General features: G+C 39.2%; 1 protein-coding gene across 4 annotated transcripts in view; it reads right to left on the minus strand.

Annotated features, from left to right (window-relative positions):
• Positions 1 to 5257: 5257 nt before the first annotated feature.
• The window catches only part of ADAMTS6 (ADAM metallopeptidase with thrombospondin type 1 motif 6), a 319882-nt gene continuing 306683 nt past the window's right edge, over positions 5258 to 18456 (minus strand). For all 4 annotated transcript variants that reach the window (XM_007058991.4, XM_043546883.1, XM_037902909.2 and 1 more), the window contains one exon: positions 5258 to 7403. In XM_007058991.4, the coding sequence (XP_007059053.2) occupies positions 7294 to 7403 (110 nt within the window). In that variant the 3' untranslated portion in view covers positions 5258 to 7293. The remainder of the gene's footprint in view (positions 7404 to 18456) is intronic.

Below are 18456 nucleotides of genomic sequence, written 5' to 3' on the forward strand. Positions count from 1 at the left end.
TTTTTGTTTTGTTTTGTTTTTGACAATCTGGTACTGAGTCTGATTTCCGATGCCTCTTCTTTAGTACAGGCTATGCTTATTTGCCTCTCAGTACCAGTAGCACTTAGAGTTGTGCTACTGACTGATGCCAAGGTTCTTCATACCCAGACTGACATAGATGGCTCAGGTGGAGGACATAGCACTGATTCCAGCAGCAGATATTTCAATCTACCTGTCCTGGCTTTTTTAGAGCAGGGCTTATAGATCCTACAAATGCCACATTTGTTGCTCATGTGAGCCTCCCCCAAGCATTTAAAGCAGCTGGGGTGAGGGTGAGTATTAGGTATTCCCTTACCACAGGATTGCAGGGCTTGAGACCTGGAGAGCAAGGCATATCTCTGGTACCAAGGCTGGCACCCAGACTGGGTACCCAGATCCACACAAAACAACATTTTTTAGCTAAACAAGTAACTACTAAACTACACTAACTATACAGTGGGTACTATTTATAGGTTTTATCTACAGACTTGCAGAAGCAAGGACAGGGAGCTCCAACAACCATTATGGGCAGTTGGAACTAACTGAGGGGAATCAGGGGTGGCTTCAGAGTGCACTGGGTACTACTAAAGGAAAAACTCTCCAACAACTGTGAGCTGGAGCACACAAACACGTATAGTGGCATGGACATATGCAATCTCTCAAAGGAGGATTAATGGATTCATAGATCTCAAGGCCAGAAAGGTCCACTGTGATCATCTAGTCTGATCTCCTTTAGCCTGGGAATTTCCCCCAAAATAATTCCTAGACCATATATTTTAGAAAACCATCTAATCTTGATTTTAAAATGGCCAGTAATGGAGAATCCACCACAACCCTTGGTAAATTGTTCCAATGGTTAATTACCCTTACAGTTAAAAATGTACATCTTATTTACAGTCTGAATCTGTGTACCTTCAACTTCCATTTGACCATGTTGTACTTTTCTCTGCTAGACTGAAGAGCCCATTATCAAATATATGCACCGATATTTGAATTGGAGAAGGATTGTGGAGACTCTTAAAACCAGGGTTGGTCTCAGAGGAACATTCAGGAGTAGGAACTGGAAAGGCTCACTAAAGAAGATTCAAAGGGGTTCAGTGGACTACATGAACATATAACATGGTGGAATAGTAGTCATGACTGGACTACGGGTATTGAAGGGTATGTGCTGTTTAGGAAAGACAGAAATAAAAGTAAAGGTGGTGGAGTAGCATTGTATATCAATGATGAGGTAGAATGTAAAGAAATAAGAAGCGATGGAATGGATAAGACACAGTCCGTCTGTGCAAAAATTACATTGGGGAAGAAAACTACTAGAGCCCCCCCTGGGATAGTGCTTGGGGTGTGCTATAGACCACTGGGATGTAATTTGGATATGGATAGAGCCCTCTTTAATGTTTTTAATGAAGTAAATACTAATGGAAACTGCGTGATCATGGGAGACTTTAACTTCCCAGATATAGACTGGAGGATGAGTGCTAGTAATAATAATAGGGCTCAGATTTTCCTAGATGAGATAGCTGATGGATTCCTTCATCAAGTAGTTGCTGAACCGACTAGAGGGGATGCCATTTAAGATTTGGTTTTGGTGAGTAGTGAGGACCTCATAGAAGAAATGGTTTTAGGGGACAACCTTGGTTCAAGTGATCATGAGCTAATTCAGTTCAAACTGAATGTAAGGATTAACAAAAATAAATCTGCAACTAGGGTTTTTGATTTCGAAAGGGCTGACTTTCAAAAATTAAGGAAATTAGTTAGGGAAGTGGATTGGACTGAAGAACTTATGGATCTAAAGGCAGAGGAGGCCTGGGATTACTTTAAATCAAAGCTGCAGAAGCTATCGGAAGCCTGCATCCCAAGAAAGGGGAAAAAATTCATAGGCAGCAGTTGTAGACCAAGCTGGATGAGCAAGCATCTCAGAGAGGTGATTAAGAAAAAGCAGAAAGTATACAGGGAGTGGAAGATTGGAAGGATTAGCAAGGGAAAGCTACCTTATTGAGGTCAGAACATGTAGGGATAATGTGAGACAGGCTAAAAGTCAAGTAGAGTTGGACCTTGCAAAGGGAATTAAAACCAATAGTAAAAGGTTCTACAGCCATATAAATAAGAAGAAAACAAAGAAAGAAGAAGTGGGACTGCTAAACACTGAGGATGGAGTGGAAGTCAAGGATAATCTAGGCATGGCCCAATATCTAAACAAATACTTTGCCTCAGTCTTTAATAAGGCTAAAGAGGATCTTAGGGATAATGGTAGCATGACAAATGGGAATGAGGATATGGAAGTAGATATTACCATATCTGAGGTAGAAGCGAAACTCAAACAGCTTAATGGGACTAAATCGGGGGGCCCAGATAATCTTCATCCAAGAATATTAAAGGAATTGGCACATGAAATTGCAAGCCTATTAGCAAGAATTTTTAATGAATCTGTAAACTCAGGGGTTGTACCATATGATTGGAGAATTGCTAACATAGTTCCTATTTTTAAGAAAGGAAAAAAAAGCGATCCGGGTAACTACAGGCTTGTTAGTTTGACATCTGTAGTATGCAAGGTCTTGGAAAAAATTTTGAAGGAGAAAGTAGTTAAGGACATTGAGGTCAATGGTAAATGGGACAAAATACAACGTGGTTTTACAAAAGGTAGATCATGCCAAACCAATCTGAGCTCCTTCTTTGAGAAAGTAATAGATTTTTTAGACAAAGGAAACGCAGTGAATCTAATTTACCTAGATTTCAGTAAGGCGTTTGATACCGTGCCACATGGGGAATTATTAGTTAAATTGGAAAAGATGGGGATCAATATGAAAACTGAAAGGTGAATAAGGAACTGGTTAAAAGGGAGACTATGGTGGGTCCTACTGAAAGGTGAACTGTCAGACTGGAGGGAGGTTACCAGTGGAGTGCCTCAGGGATCAGTTTTGGGACCAATCTTATTTAATTTCTTTATTACTGACCTTGGCACAAAAAGTGGAGGTTTTTCACCTTCCTCTGTAGCATGGGGCACGGGTCACTTGCTGGAGGATTCTCTGCTCCTTGAAGTCTTTAAACCATGATTTGAAGACTTCAATAGCTCAAACATAGGTGAGAGGTTTTTCGCAGGAGTGGGTGGGTGAGATTCTGTGGCCTGCGTTGTGCAGGAGGTCAGACTAGATGATCATAATGGTCCCTTCTGACCTTAATATCTATGATTCTATGACTACGGAATCAGCAGTGTGAGAAAAGAAGAAGCATCAGAACATACGATTCAGTTTGTGCAGGCTGTTGTCATTTCTGTGAAATAGTAATCCAAAACACAAATAATCTTTAAGAAAGAAGTAATATTCGAAAATGAGCAATAGCGGGCAGCATATCTGGTAATAATTTGCAGTGTGAAAGAGTGTGGCGGGGGGGAAGTCAACATGATTTTGAATTGCACAAAAAGAGCTATTATTAGACTGTATGATTGACAAGGTTTATTCCATCTTTCATTTCTGACCAGGTAGGCAACAGGACTTCTTCATAGTCCATGGGTGAGACTATCAGTACTTCTAGATTAGAGCATACAGTTCTGGGGTTCTCATTACTGGAGAGAAGTCAAGAAATAAGAAAAAAATCACATCAGAGTAAGCAAAATGATTAAGTGACTGGTTTAAAATCTTTAAAGTTTTCTATATTTTCATTAACATCTTGGTAATAGCAGTAGATTAATTATTTTCACTAAACCAGAAGTTAGATTTAGTGATCATTCTAGGATATATGCATATCAAATCTTCTGAAATGGCCTCATTTCTGAAATCCAAAAAGGTCATGGGAAATGTTGCTGGAACTCTAAAAGCACAATGCCAGAGACATTTTGTTACTGACTGGGTGCAGGTTGTTCTGCTGCCCATTAATTCCTTTCCTGATTTGATCTCTTTTAACATTTATTGCTTAACTAAAATATTTTCCTGATAATGTAGATGATTTAGTCTTTCACAGTTCCCGTCTTTATTGTTATTCTCACATATGAGAAATATTGCTGCAGTCAGGGACAGACTTCTGAGACAACATATAGATGTCTTATCTATGAATAGGAAAGAAAACATCCTATACAGTTTTAAATGTATTTGATGAAGGAAGGAAATATGTGTGCTTGTAGAATTCTAGCATCTGTATGTCAGGGAACAGACAACTTTACCATGGACGCCATTTTTAAAAGCTGCAGTTTTATTTTACTAAATTAACTATGTTAAAAACAAATCTGTGCCTGGTGTGGAATTTCACTGCATCAAGTGTTACAATATTTTTGTTTTCATTACAAGCAGGAGAATGCATGTAGAACATGTGTTAGGAAATATGACAATAAATTAGAATATAATTTACAAAAGCAAAAAATAATAATAAAGTAACAGTGTACCACATTAATACTGAGTATAAAATAATAAGCAACTAATCACCATAATACAAAGGTATCTTCAGTCTGTATTATTAAGGATATCTATGTGACATTCACTCCATTAACAAAGTTCCTAATGAAATGGATTATTTCTGGGTGTATACACTTTGAGGGGTTTTATTTATAGAATTTTTTTTCCTTTTAGTTTGATCTGCTTCAGTTGGTGATATTGTTGAATGGAAGTACTGGCACCAGATTGCTCTGTGTATTTAGTACTCGACTATTTGATTCTAGGCCTGTCATATTTATACAGCCTATACAAATAGTCCTATTGTCACTACTTAAAAATATAACATTATTTAGCTTAGTTTACATAGGTGGCTACAGTGTAGCAGCAGCAATGAACTGTGCTGGGGAAACCAATGATTTTTTTTCCTTTTTCAATTAGGTTTTATTTTCAGGTCTTAGTCTGAAGTGTCATTTAATTTGTAAATTCAAATACATTCTGGATTTTGTTCCCTTTAACAATGCAAATCAATGTTGCTCCAGGGAGTTCCTTAAATTTCCAACCTCAGTGCTGTTTTAAGTTGCAGAGTAAACATTGGACTCCCTAGTCCTCTAGCACCAGTGAGAGAGCAAAATGTGTCTGTGGAAACACTCCTTGCAACTTTAATGTCCTAAGTGAGGTAAAAAAAAGGTTCACTTTGAATACATTAAAAAAAAACCCAAAAAAAACCAACCCCTTTCTTGTTAGTTGAACAGACACATTAGATAATAAACACAATTATGCCCTGGAGAAAACCAGATCCTGATACAAAAAAGCTGCTTGCTTAGAGAATGCCACAGCAACACCTTTCCCTTTTATCATATTTTTGACTTAGTCAACACATGCTAGCACCAAGTTATTCTCTCAATAGGATTTATAAAGGTAATTCACTCATTATCTAAGGGCTATACCCTGTCCTTGATCCACATATGCAACTGCCAGTTTTTATTTTTGTATTTATTGAGAACCAGTGACAATGGGAGTTGCGTACACAGGGACTGAGAGCAGCAGATGGCCATATGTGAGTAAAGTCATGCTTACTGGAATGAATTCCACTGGTCACATGTGTAAGGAAGTGAAAAACACTGTCAAGAGGTAGCAGATGACAGGAGTTTGATGGTTCTGAATAAGTGGGCTACATAAAATGCCACATATAGATTGTCAACATGTTTTATAGTACAAGAATTCTGTTAAGAATATCTATTTTTTCCTTGTTAATTCACATTAGTAAATAGTGTGCAACACATTTGGCTTATTATTTGTTAAATACACTGACATTTAGGTTTCATGTGATTTATTGAACTTACTTGTTTCATTGAAAGATTTTTTTTTTTTTAAAAAGTGCCATTTGATTTTTAGTGTTAACACAAGGTGTTGTTCACATCATTTTAATTGCACTACAACAAAGGAGACATAGTTGGTCACAAAAGCACATTCATCAAGTACCTGCTGCAAACTGCAAATGTTCAAGTACAATATATTAATATAAACAAGTACCCACTTTCCTTATCTCCTTGTTGAACCTTCTATCAAGAAGGGAAGGGGAAGAGGAGTATGACATGAAGATTTATTTATGCTAAATTCTGGATCTGACTTGCCCAAGTAGTTTGGTTTCACATTTAAATGCAATTCAGAGTATTAACTAAAATAAGTATTCAGTGAGTATTAAAATTATGATAATATGACCAAAAGGTCCCCATAACTCTTTTATTCTTTGGTTGTAATCCTTGCTCACTCTCTTACAGTCTCCAAACCTGTGCATTCAAACACTTTCTCTCATAAATAAATGCCCTTCTATTGTATCAGAGAAGGGAACATCTGGAACCCACTATAATTGCCAGTAAAGTTTGCAGAGAGACTGGCTTATTATTACACAGTACATTTATCTTTTGCACTAGAACTTCTTGGTAATGGTGAGTAGGGAGTAACATGACTAGATGCCTCTCTGTGGCTAGTGATGTAAACAAAAGTGAATTGGAGTAATAAAATGGAGCCTATACATTAGTAGTGAAGTACGCAGCACTCTGGTCTTCACCACAATTGAAATCTGGCTTCTCCATTGTATTGAAATGTTTTTCCCTTTTAGTGGACATCTCAGCTTCACTTGTACAATGGCAAAATGGCTATATATCTGTAGCACAGATTTATTAGCACACTTGTATTTCATGCACACCTGCAATAACTGTTGCACCTCTTAAAACTAAGTTCCTCATGGTTGTTTTGTTTAGTTTAGCTTTATATATGGCTCACAGCAGTGTTCAGCAAATATGGATTACTCCTAAGGGAATTAGGTGGAATGAAGGAAAAAATATAATTTTCTTTACTTCAGATTTATAATTGCTCCTTAAATAACATTTCCAAGCCCATTTTATAATTTAAATTGTGATGCTGTGTAATGAGATAAAATAGTTAACATTTTTAAGCTATGACTTAAGATTGTTTGATTCTTCTTTACTTCAATAGTAGACCAAGTCATAACAGCTACATTTTAAACAGTTTTAAATATAAATGGATTCAGTGTCATTGCTAAGTCCATAATAAAAATTACTTTAATGGTCCAAGGAGGTAAACAGACTATTGGATTTAGTCAAAAGAACACAAATGTTCCACAGTAAACTATTCTATATGTGTTGTGTGGATCTTTCCAATTTGGCATGCCCTCCTTATACTGTGTCCAGCACTTTGGATGAATAAATCCCACTTCACAGAAGTTAAAATAATATTGAAATCCTGTCAGCTAGGGCTGACCAGTGGTTACGTTTTCCACAGGGTAATGCATTTGCAAGGACCTCAATCCCATTCCGCTGTGTGGCTCTCTTCGATGGACACATTTCCACAATGATATAACAAGGCACTCTCTCTTGCTTTCTGTGGGTCAGTGTCCTTGGCAGGTCTTACAGCACATCTGTCTGAAGTATGCTCGGCTGCAGAACTTGAACTTCAGCACTAGTGGGCAATACGCCACTTTGTTCACATCTTTGCACTCTGATGATTGAGGGCATAAAAGGGAACATATTAGACAGACAAATTAAAAAGGTACAAAAGGAAAGCTATTGAGATTTAGCATGCTTCTGCTTTGTCTATCCACCTTGCTCTCTGTGTAAATGTTCTTTCTACTAGGAGTTTAGCAGATACAGTATATTTTAAAAAGTAATTCAAATATTTGCAGGTCTTCTCTCTCAGACATTTATAAGCATGCCCACTTTGTGTTGAAAGAATTACTATTTGTTGGGATAAGTGATCACTTTAGACAGCTAAGAAATATGAGTAATTGTTCCTGTAATATTTTTTAGCTTCTTTCTCAGGAGTTATTTTATTCATCAGTGAAAGGTTATCCAAAATCTAGCCTGGGTTGCATTGTTTGGTACCACATCTGTGCATTTATAAGATTCCCTGAAGTAGAACATGCATTACTGCCAGCAGTGACTGGGAAAATGAACAGTATTAGTAAAGGTATTAGCAGTGTGAGTTTACTGACTGTACAGCACAGCATGTCATTGACAGTTTTACTGTAGGTTTTGTTCTTTTGCATCAACACTTTATATTCTGCAGGGAGACAAGCCATTTCTATACCTGTAACTCACAGCCATATAAGGGCTTTTTCTTACTCAGGTCTACATTCACAAAAGGAGTTAGATGCCTAACTGCCACTTTAGATGCTTAAATCCCAGAATCAGGCCGCACTGGTATTCACAAAATCCTGGTCAGCTGTGACTGAAACCTGTAGCTACCTAGACTTGCTTAGCACCTACATTTCTGCAGTAAAAGATCCCGATGTTTCCCTGCTTATGTTTCTGTCTCTGCACATCCACACTGCTGCATCACTCTAGGCGTCCGGATGCCTAAGCCCCAGAGTGATGTACAAACTTGGGTAAGATAAATGTTTCTCCAGTCTTTGGCAAAAAGCCTCGCCTCCTTTATTGGCGTTTGTGGAATCACCCTCATTAGAAGTTTTTAAGAAAAGGTTGGACGAGCAGCTGTCAGGAATGGTCTAGGTTTATGTGGTCCTGCTTCAGAGCATGGGGCTGGACTTGATGACTTCTTGAGTAGCCTTCCAAACCTACATTTCTCTGATTCAATGATTCGGTGTGGGGTTGCATGCATTTTAACCAAATAGGATTTGCCCCAAAGGCTTCATAATATTTCCAGAATCTCCACTCCACCTTTCTTTGCTTTACCCCCTCTATGGACACACACTGGCCTATTTCAGCAAGTGGCTATTTGGATGATGGTGGGCACAGTACTTTGGAAGCTTCTCACAGATTGTTTTAAAAAACAGTTTTGAAATAGCCTCTTCCACATGGGATTGTGGTTATAGGGACGAGGTTTAGCAGAGCCATTCTTATTCCTTGTGGAAATGATATCCACAGAACCCACTGTTACTTAATCACCAGTAAACCACAAATATTAACCACTCCTTTCCTGAACTCTGTGACCAGATCAGAGTATACCATAAAATTAAGTGTTACACAACAGCAATATATACAACATGACATGGTGTCTTCAGCTACTGAGACTGCAAAGATGCACCTCATAAACTAAAAGAAGATAAAATGGCATTCAGGCAGAGTTTTAGGTGACCTTGAAAGTCTGGATTCAGCTGCCATATGTACTTAGAAAATAAAATCATTCTGAATAATATTTCAAATGCCATGGTATATGCTGTCAGTAATTCATTTCTAACAGCAAATATAATGTTACCCTTATCAGTGATAATTTGTCAAAACCTGGCTTACTATGCGCTAACTCTCCAATGAAGGGTTTGCAGAAACAAAGAGCTCAAGCAGATGTTAAATGTGACAAGAAATATCATTGCTTTCTTTTTCTCATATCCCTAGAATCTTGACTCTGCTCTTTCATGTACTACCAGTTACACTTTCCGAGACAAAAATGCCTCTGAACTTTATCAAGATGACTTTGACATAGGCTGCCAGATACAAACACACCAAATAGACCATAAGACTGGTCAGACAGAGTCAGACCAGTGGTCCATCTAGCTCAGTGCCCTATCTTCTGACACTGGCCAGTGCCAGATGCTTCAGAGAGAATGAACAGAACAAGGCAATTTTGAGTGATTCATCCTCTTGTCCAGTCCCAGCTTCTGGCAATCAGAGGTTTAGGAACACCTGAAGTGTGGCATTGCATCCCTGACCATCTTTGCTAATAGCCATTGAGGGACCTATCCTCCATGAACTTAGCTAATTATTTTTTTAACCCAATTACACTTTTTGCTCTTCCCAACATGCCCTGGCAACAAATTCCACAGTTGCCTGTGCATTGTGTGAAGAAGTACTTCGTTATGTTTGTTTTAAACCTGCTGCCTATTAGTTTCATTGTGTGACCCCTGGTTCTTGAACTATATGAAGGGGTAAATAACACTTCCTATTTCATTTCCTCTATACCATTTGTGATTTTATAGACCTCTATTATATCCCCCCTTAGTTGTCTCTAGTCCGAGTGTTTTTAATCTCTCCTCATATGGAAGATGTTCCATGCCCCTAATCATTTTTGTTGCCCTTCTCTGAACTTTTTCCAATTCTAATTGTAGTAGAGAGAGCGCCTGAGACATAAGCCCTTATATCAGAGGCCCGATGTGAGGTCTGAACTAACATAGTGATCAAACCTTGCTAATATAAAGCAAAGTTAGCAAGAGGCAGGCTGTGAGCAGGCTCACAGAATTTGGCAAGAATAGGGCTGGTATTGCAAAAACACACACATTCCTGAGAAGTGCTATGCACAGGACACTTGTATAAACACATTCTAGAAGGGTGGTACCAGAACATCCCAATACCAAGTTGGTACAAACACATTTCCCAAAGACAAAAGGAACCTGTTGACCCCTTTTAAAGATAAAGTCAGGATGACAGTGTGATGGATAGAGATGTTTTGATTGAACCAATATGTACAAAGTAATGGGTGGCAACTAACCCCATCAGAGGGGCAATACATATCTTATTTGTATTGGTGTACAAAATGGAATCTCAAAGGGAGTGTCTTTGGCCAGCTTAGGAGCAGTGGAAAGTCCCGCCACTGATGAGCTGCATCCATTTTTACAGGCATACATGTGTTAGTGGTCCTGTAGAGTCCACGGGATACTAAGACTGTTCTTTATCAACAATAAACCTGGCCAGGTGCCTTCACTACTAATGGGTCTGTGGTTATTGAGCAGTTCAATTGGAGACTGCTGTATGGGCTATCTGGCCAGAGCCAGTGCAGCACGCAGAAAGAACACACATGCAGCTAACAGCTGATGACATATCTTTTTTGAGATGGGATGATCAGAACTGCACGCAGTATTCAAGATGTAGGTATTCCATGAAATTATATCGTGGTATACTGATATTTTCTGTCTAATCCTTTACTAATGGTTCCTAACATTCCGTTAGCTTTTTTGACTGCCACTGCATACTGAGTGGATGTTTTCAATGCCTCCAAGATCTCTTTCTTGAGTGGTAACAGTTAACGTACATCCCATAGTTTTGTATGTAGATTATGTTTTCCAACGTGCTTTACTTTACACTTTTCCGCATGACAATTCATATGCTGTTTTGTTGCCCAGTCACCCAGTTTTGTGAGATCCCTTTGTAACTCTTCACACTCAGCTTTGGACTTCGCTATCTTGAATCATTTTGCATCATCTGAAAACTTTGCCACCTCACTGTTTACCCTTTTTTCATGTCATTTATGAATATGTTGAACAACACTAGTCCCAGTACACATCCTTGGGAGACCTTGCTATTTACCTCTCTCCATTGTGAAAACTGACCAGTTATTCTTACCCTTTGCTTACTATCTTTTAACCAGCTAGTGATCCATGAGAGCAACTTCCCTCTTATCCCATGATGGCTTAGCTTGCTTAAGAGCCTTAGGTGTTGAATCATGTCAGAGACTTTCTGAAAGTTTAACTACACTATAACAACTGGATCTCTCTTGTCCACACGCTTGCTGACACCCTCAAAAATTCTAATAAATTGGTGAGGCATGATTTCCCTTTACAAAAGCCATGTTGACTCTTCCCCAACATATCATGTTTATCTATGTAGCTGATAATTCTGTTCTTTACTATAATTTCAACCAATTTGCCTGGTACTGAAATTAGGCTTGCCAGCCTGTAATTGCCAGTATTTCCTCTGGAGCCTTTTATTAAAAATTGCATTACATTAGCTATCCTTCAGTCATCTGGTACAGAGATTGATTTAAGCAATAGGCTACTATAGCGGGGTAGTCACCCGCTCTGGCCCTGAAGGGGTTAACACAGCCCCAGGAAAGGGCTGCCCCAGGGAGCCAATACACTAGGCTGATTAGGGAGACAGCCAGAGCTGGGGCCATGCCTCAATCAGGCTACAGCTGGCCCTGTAAAAGGGCTGCTGGCTAGGTGCTCAGGCAGACTCTCTCTCTAGCCTTGGAGGGAGAAGGGCTGGGCTGCGGCGCTCCAGCCTGGCAACTCCCCAAGCTGCAGGCCTTGTGCAAGGCCAGAGTTGGTACAGGGGTTGCAGATGTGCAGCCCGGGCTTAGGCAAAGGCAGCAGGTCCAAACCCCCCTTGCCTGTGATGAGTGGCCATTACAGACTGCAGTCTGCCCCAGTGAGCAGGGGCTAGGTGCTGACTGGCAGTAGCCGGTGAGGTGAGGTGGGGATAGAGGGCTGGGGGATTCCCCTGAGAAGGCAGACACAGAGTGTGGGTGTACTGACAGGGGGCAGCACCCCAAGGTAAAGGGGCATGGGGGCCAGCGGCAGGCGAGACACCAGCCTGGAAGAGCTAATTCCCTGGACAACCAGCAGGAGGTGCCACACCGGTGAGTCCTGCCTCACTACAGCTACCTATCATAATTAGTAGTTCTACAATTTCATATTTAAGTTCCTTCAGAACTCTTGGGTGAACTCATCTGGTCTTGGTGACTTATTACAGTTTTTCAATTTGTTCTAAAACCACCTCTACTGAAACCTCAATCTGGGACAGTTCCTCAGATTTGTCATCTAAAAAGACTGGCCCAGATGTGGAAATCTCCCTTGCATCCTCTGCAGCGAATACCAATAAAAAATTCATTTAGAATCTCCACAACAGCTTTGTCTTCCTGGAGACCTTCTTTAGTATCTCCAACATGCAGTATCCCCACTGATTGTTAGGTAGGCTTCCTGCTCCTGATGTAATTAAAAATTTTTGCTGTTAGTTTTTGTGTATTTTTGCTAGTTGCTCTTAATTCTTTTTCAGCTTTACGAATTATACTTTTACAGTGGACTTGCCAGAGTTTATGTGCCTTTATTTTCCTCAATAGGATTTGACTTCCAATTTTTGAAGGATGTCTTTTTGCCTATAATTGCCTCTAACTCCGTTTAGCCCTGGTGGCAAATTTTACTCTTCTGATTTTTTTTTCCTTTGGGGTATAAATTTTTTCTGAGGTTCTTATGGTGTTTTTACCGAGTTTCTATGCAGCTTACAGGCATTTCACTCTTGACAGTTCCTTTTAATTTCTGTTTAACTACCTTTCTCACTTTTGTGTAGTCCTCCTTTTTGAAATTAAATGCTACTATAGTGAATTTATTTGGTAATTTTCCTCCTACAAGTATGTTAAATTTGACATTATGGTTTCTATTACCAAGCAGTTCAGCTACATTCACTGCTTGGATGAGATCCTGTGCTCCACCTAGGACTAAATCAAGAATGGTCACTCCCTTTGTAGGTTCCAGGACTGAGTGCTTCAAGAAGCAGTCATTAATGCTGTCTAGAAATTTTAACTCTGCCACCACTCCTGAGGTGACATTTACCCATTCACTAAGGGGATAGTTGAAATCCCCCATTACTGGGTTTTCTGTTTTTTGTAGCCCCCCTAATCTCCCTGAGCATTTCACCAGCCTGTATGCAGTGTAGTTGTAGCCATGTCAGTCTCAGGATATTAGAAAGACATGATGGTCAGGTGATAGGTGGTATACTCCTACTGCTACACTCTTATTATTCAAGCATGGAATCTCTATCCATAGAGATTCTATGGTACTGTTTGATTTATTCACATTTTTACTATATTTGACTCTGCTTTCTTTCACATAGTGTCATTCCCCCACCAGCACAACATACTGAGATATTTTATACCTTGCTATTACTGTGTCCCATTGACTATCATTGTTCCATCAAGTTTCTGCTATGCCTATTTCAATATCCTTATTTAATACCAGGCACACAAGTTCACCTATCTTATTACTTAAACTTCTAGCATTTATATACAAGCACTTATACAAATTGTCAGTATTTAGTTGTCTGACTTTATGTGATGTAATTGAATGGGACTCTTTTTAGTTTGATTTCTCTTCAGTTCCTACCTCTAATTTTATCAATTTCCATCTTCTCCTCTTTAGTAGGATATAGACTATCCCCTTTAATAAATCCTCCCCAACAGGATATGTCTGCCTGTCTGAACCTGATGGTACTCTGCACTTGTCAGTTTTCCTCCAGCCCTTAGTTTAAAAACTCCTCTACAAGCTTTTGAATTTTACATGCTAGCAATCTGGTTCCATTCTGGTTATGTGGACTAACATTCATTTTGACTTCAGCTTTGTACCAAATGTATAACAACTCAATTTTTTTGCTTGTTTAGAAATGAAATAATTTTAAGTAGCCTCACTAAGAGCAGCTGGAATTGTCTGCTTAGCTTAGTCTCATGTTAGATGAATGGAAAGTGGTTGATCTTCATAAGAAGAAAGGCTTTTATGAAATAAAAGCCTCAGATTAGTTATGATCTTTAGGATTAGTAAATTCTTGAAATCCTAAAAGCTTTCTGTCACCACCACCATGTTAAGACTTTGCCTGATCATTTACTTCAAGGGTGACATTATAACACAAGCAATTTGGTCACGTAGACTAAATGGACAGGGGCCATTTCATCTAATTCAAGAAATTTCACCTCATTATATTTAAGAGGATTTTGTTTAAGGCCATACACAGAAAATGTATGGTATGTACACATTATTCTGAGACAATACAGTCTATATGCATATATTTAGTATTTAACTATAGATATCAGATGCTTATACATACAGATTTGTAATCTCCTGATAAATTCAGAGGAAAAACCAGTAGTTTTGCAGTCAAAATCTAGTTGCCTATTTTTGAAATTTTGGATCTTTAATGATGCATAATGTAGGGGCAAATTGTGATCACAGATGTATGTATTCCTAATAACTTTGAGACGGCACAGTAGGCACTGCTTACCTTTGTTGGAATCAATATACATTATGATCTATACTAGGTAATATAAATCGACACTAACAGCATCTTTAGCCATCTTCCCTAACCACTTTCATATGTCACCAACATCCAATGAATATCTTCATTGTGAGCCAAGGGCAGAAATGTAACCTTTAGTGGCAATGTAACTTTTAAAACTGTTAAGATAAAAATTAGAAAACTGTCTTCATTAGAAGAATTTATACCATCCCTTCCTCTTCTTTATTTTTCCTAGAACATGATATTTTCTTGGCAATCACTATGGTACTAAATTGCATGACCTTTTTGTCTGGAAATTAAGAGGTGATAAGTAGGGAATAAATCATACCCATTAATATAGACTTTTTTACATTGCTTCCTCTGGACAAAAGAGAATTTCTTTGCAGCAAATAGTTAGCTCTCGGCCTGTAAAAGTGCAGGATTTATTTTATACTGCTGTCTTAATTGATAGACAGCCAAGAACAGGTGTAATATCTGAATTGGAATTAAATATCAAGATAAAGGGAAAGTCTGTTATGAAGATACTTTCAATCAACATGAGATTATAAGCTTTCATTAGAAATAATAAGTTCTAAAAGATTGAATAGAATGCGCATCTAAACTGCACACTACATTGCTCCACTTATCTCACTGAAATATGACTAGTTTTCATGTTAATTTTGAATTTATGGAGCCAACCTGATCTGATATAGCAGCTTGTAGCAAGCTTGATATAGCAATCTTGTATCTTTATCAAGTATTAGGGTAAATGCAAGCACTGTTGCAATTATATAGTTAAAAATCAAATCCAAAATAGGAAAGACTTGAGTCTAAATTTGTGCCTTCTGCATTAAAAGGTAAAATACAGGACAATATTATGATGGTCAACTCTAATAAGACAATAGATTTCTAACTATTCAATTTCATCAGAAAATACCAGTAAACATTATGTTGTATTTCATATTACACAAAAATTATGTTAAAAGATAATAATGTTGCAAAGTCAAGCACTAAAGTTATGAAATGCCAAAGTTAAGGCTGGACATGCAATCTTAATTCAGCTCCTTGTGCATATGGATGATGAGAGAGTCTTCAATTACAAGATTCTGGCATTTCTTAACTTTCAAATGCTTGACTTTGCAAACTTAACGTTCCTTTCACCTATTTTTGGTGTGGTTTTTTTTCCTAGGTTTTTAAAAAAAACCAGCTGAACAAACAAATTCCACCATGTGGCATCATATTGACAGCCACATAGATCATCAAGGTGGAACCCAATCATTATTTGTATCATCGCATCTATGAGCCCCAGTCATGGACCAGGATCCAATTGTGCTAGGTGCTATACAAACACAGAACAAAGACAGTTCCTGCCTCAGAGCTTAAAATCTCAGTATAAGACAAGAGACAACAGATGGATTCAGACAGCCTGACTGGGGAGTACAAGGTAGCAATGTCAGCATTATAGTCAGAGGTCCCAGCATGCCAGCAGCCTAACCACAGTCACGATTTTTGTAGGCATCACAGCAAAGGAGAGTTAAGTAGGGATCTGAAGAAACCTTTAGGTCCACTGTGCAATCCTCTGTCACTTGAGCTAATGGAGTAACTGATAGAGGTAGTAGATCCACATCCTCTATGTGGACCAGTACTAGAAGGGATGAGACACTTTGCCAGTGGGTTTCAGATATCTGCTGACAGCAAAGGAATGGTGAATCTCAGGAACTTTGGGTCACATCCAGGCCCTGACAAGGTGTGTTCTCTAATGGGGCACAGGTGTGTTCTGCTCCATTCCCTCCAACCAGCCCCGTCCCAATCCTCTTTCTTCCCTACCCCTGGTTTTTTGTCTCAGTCCCATAGTTTTCACCTAGAAAGTCATTCTCCACTCCTTAGGCTTCTCACCTCAGACCCCATCTCCTTGTCCATCCAGTCCTGGTCTCCCTCTCCTGGTTCCTCATCCACTTTCTCTTTCCCCCCCTTCCTGCCTGTTTTCCCAATGGCTCCCAGTCTCAATCTTCCTCCCTGGGCTCCTCAACTAATTTCAGTATCCACCTTCTCCTGGGTTCTTGTCCCAGTTTCTGCTTACACAGTCCTAGTTCTCCCCCTGCACCCTGGCTCTTCATCAAATCTATCTCCTCTTTCCCCTACCTCCTCCTTACCCCACTGGTTCTCAGTCCCAGTTTACTTGCCCAGAGAGTGTTTTCCCCCAGCTCTTCACCCAGTCCTAGTCTCCTCCTTCCACCTACTGGCTGGCTCCCAATCCTTCCGTTTCCCTCCCTGCCTGCTAGTCCCAGTCTCCTTGTCTAGATAGTCTGTCTCCCCCACCATCCCAGCTCTGTTTTCCTCCTCTTACCTGCCAGGTTCCACTCCAAACTTCTGACCCCCTCTCTGGTCCTGTCCCAATGTACACTTCTGCCCCACCTCCAGGTCTAATTCTTATCGCTTCTGCATTTGAATCTAGCCACCTCCTCCTATACACTTCCTGGGGCCACTGAATGCATAAGAGACAGGCACCCTGCTCTCAGTTCAGGTGCCTGGACTCAAACCTGGCACAACCTGCTGCAACTCAGAGCTTTAATTAAATGGAAAGTTCTGCCCAGTTCCAGGCTGATGGACTCTTTGGGAAATTTAGCTGCTAAAATCAAAGATGTTTCTATTGAGCATGTGCAAACTACAATTTTTAAACATTTTATGATTTGGTGAAATTTGAGCAGATTTTCATCATAACTAAATAGGAACATCCCTGACCTAGGCCACCCCCTGCCAAATTTCAAGTCCCTACTCCAAAGCATGGGAGTGCTAGTATTTTCCAAATATTTAGTTTCCATGGACTAAATGTATTGTTCCCTAGCCTCATTCATGCAAATGGCTGAACTGCTTTGGCTGAAAATTTCAAAACCAATTCAGCCTGAGGAAATAACCCAGGATGCAAAATTTTAGCCCAATCAGTTAAAGTTTGGCACAGTTATAAGTGCATAAAATCAGGGTCTTCTGGGGAAAAAAAAAAGTGTTGGGTACCCTTAATAGGTGGTGCTACCAGCCCTGCCCCTTCCCAGACAAAAAAATGTTAAAATGAAGTTAAGGTTGCGAGTACATACGACCAAATTAGGGTAAAAATTATAGCCATGTAAATATGCCAAAAAAAGCATTATAAACAAAGGAAACGCACAGTTAAAGTTAACAAAAAAGAACAGCAAACAGGTGAATGTATGGAAATACAGTTAAGGAATGCATGCAATCTTAGCTCTGACCCATAGTGATACCATGTGGTCCCAGGTTACATTAAACCTATTTAAGGCCCACTAGATATTTTCATTTTTTCCCTCATGGTGTCACCACTTGGTTAATGTTATTGGGTGAGTGGTATTCAATGGATAGGGAGTATACTTTCCACTCTTTCTGCCTTGCTAAGTATTCTAGGACTGACTGCTTAAAATCTCAAATATCTTATTGCAAGAGGTAGGTAGTTACAAAATTCTACCACTAGGCTCTCAGGCTACGAGAGCCACCATCAGTTTTGCTAATGCTTTCATTGGTATCCTACATACACAAACTCTGATGGTTCCTTGAATATATGGAGACTCTGTATGTATTAGAAGATCCCACTAGTACATAAATCAAGAGAGAAACATTTCTGGAGCAAAATGTGTATACTGTTAGTTCATCCATGAAATTGCTATGTACGAATTGCGGGAATGAGGTGATGTAGCAGTCCAGGACATTGTTTTTATAAAGTGTGTGGTCAAAATAATTTATAAGTTTGTCTGATTTAAAATTGGTAAAGACATTATTTTTTTAAAACCATGAATGTCTTGGTGATGTATTGCAAAGTCAATGGCAAAACTCTC

This window comes from Chelonia mydas, chromosome 5 (assembly GCF_015237465.2).
Source record: "Chelonia mydas isolate rCheMyd1 chromosome 5, rCheMyd1.pri.v2, whole genome shotgun sequence".
Classification (NCBI taxonomy): Eukaryota; Metazoa; Chordata; order Testudines; family Cheloniidae; genus Chelonia; species Chelonia mydas.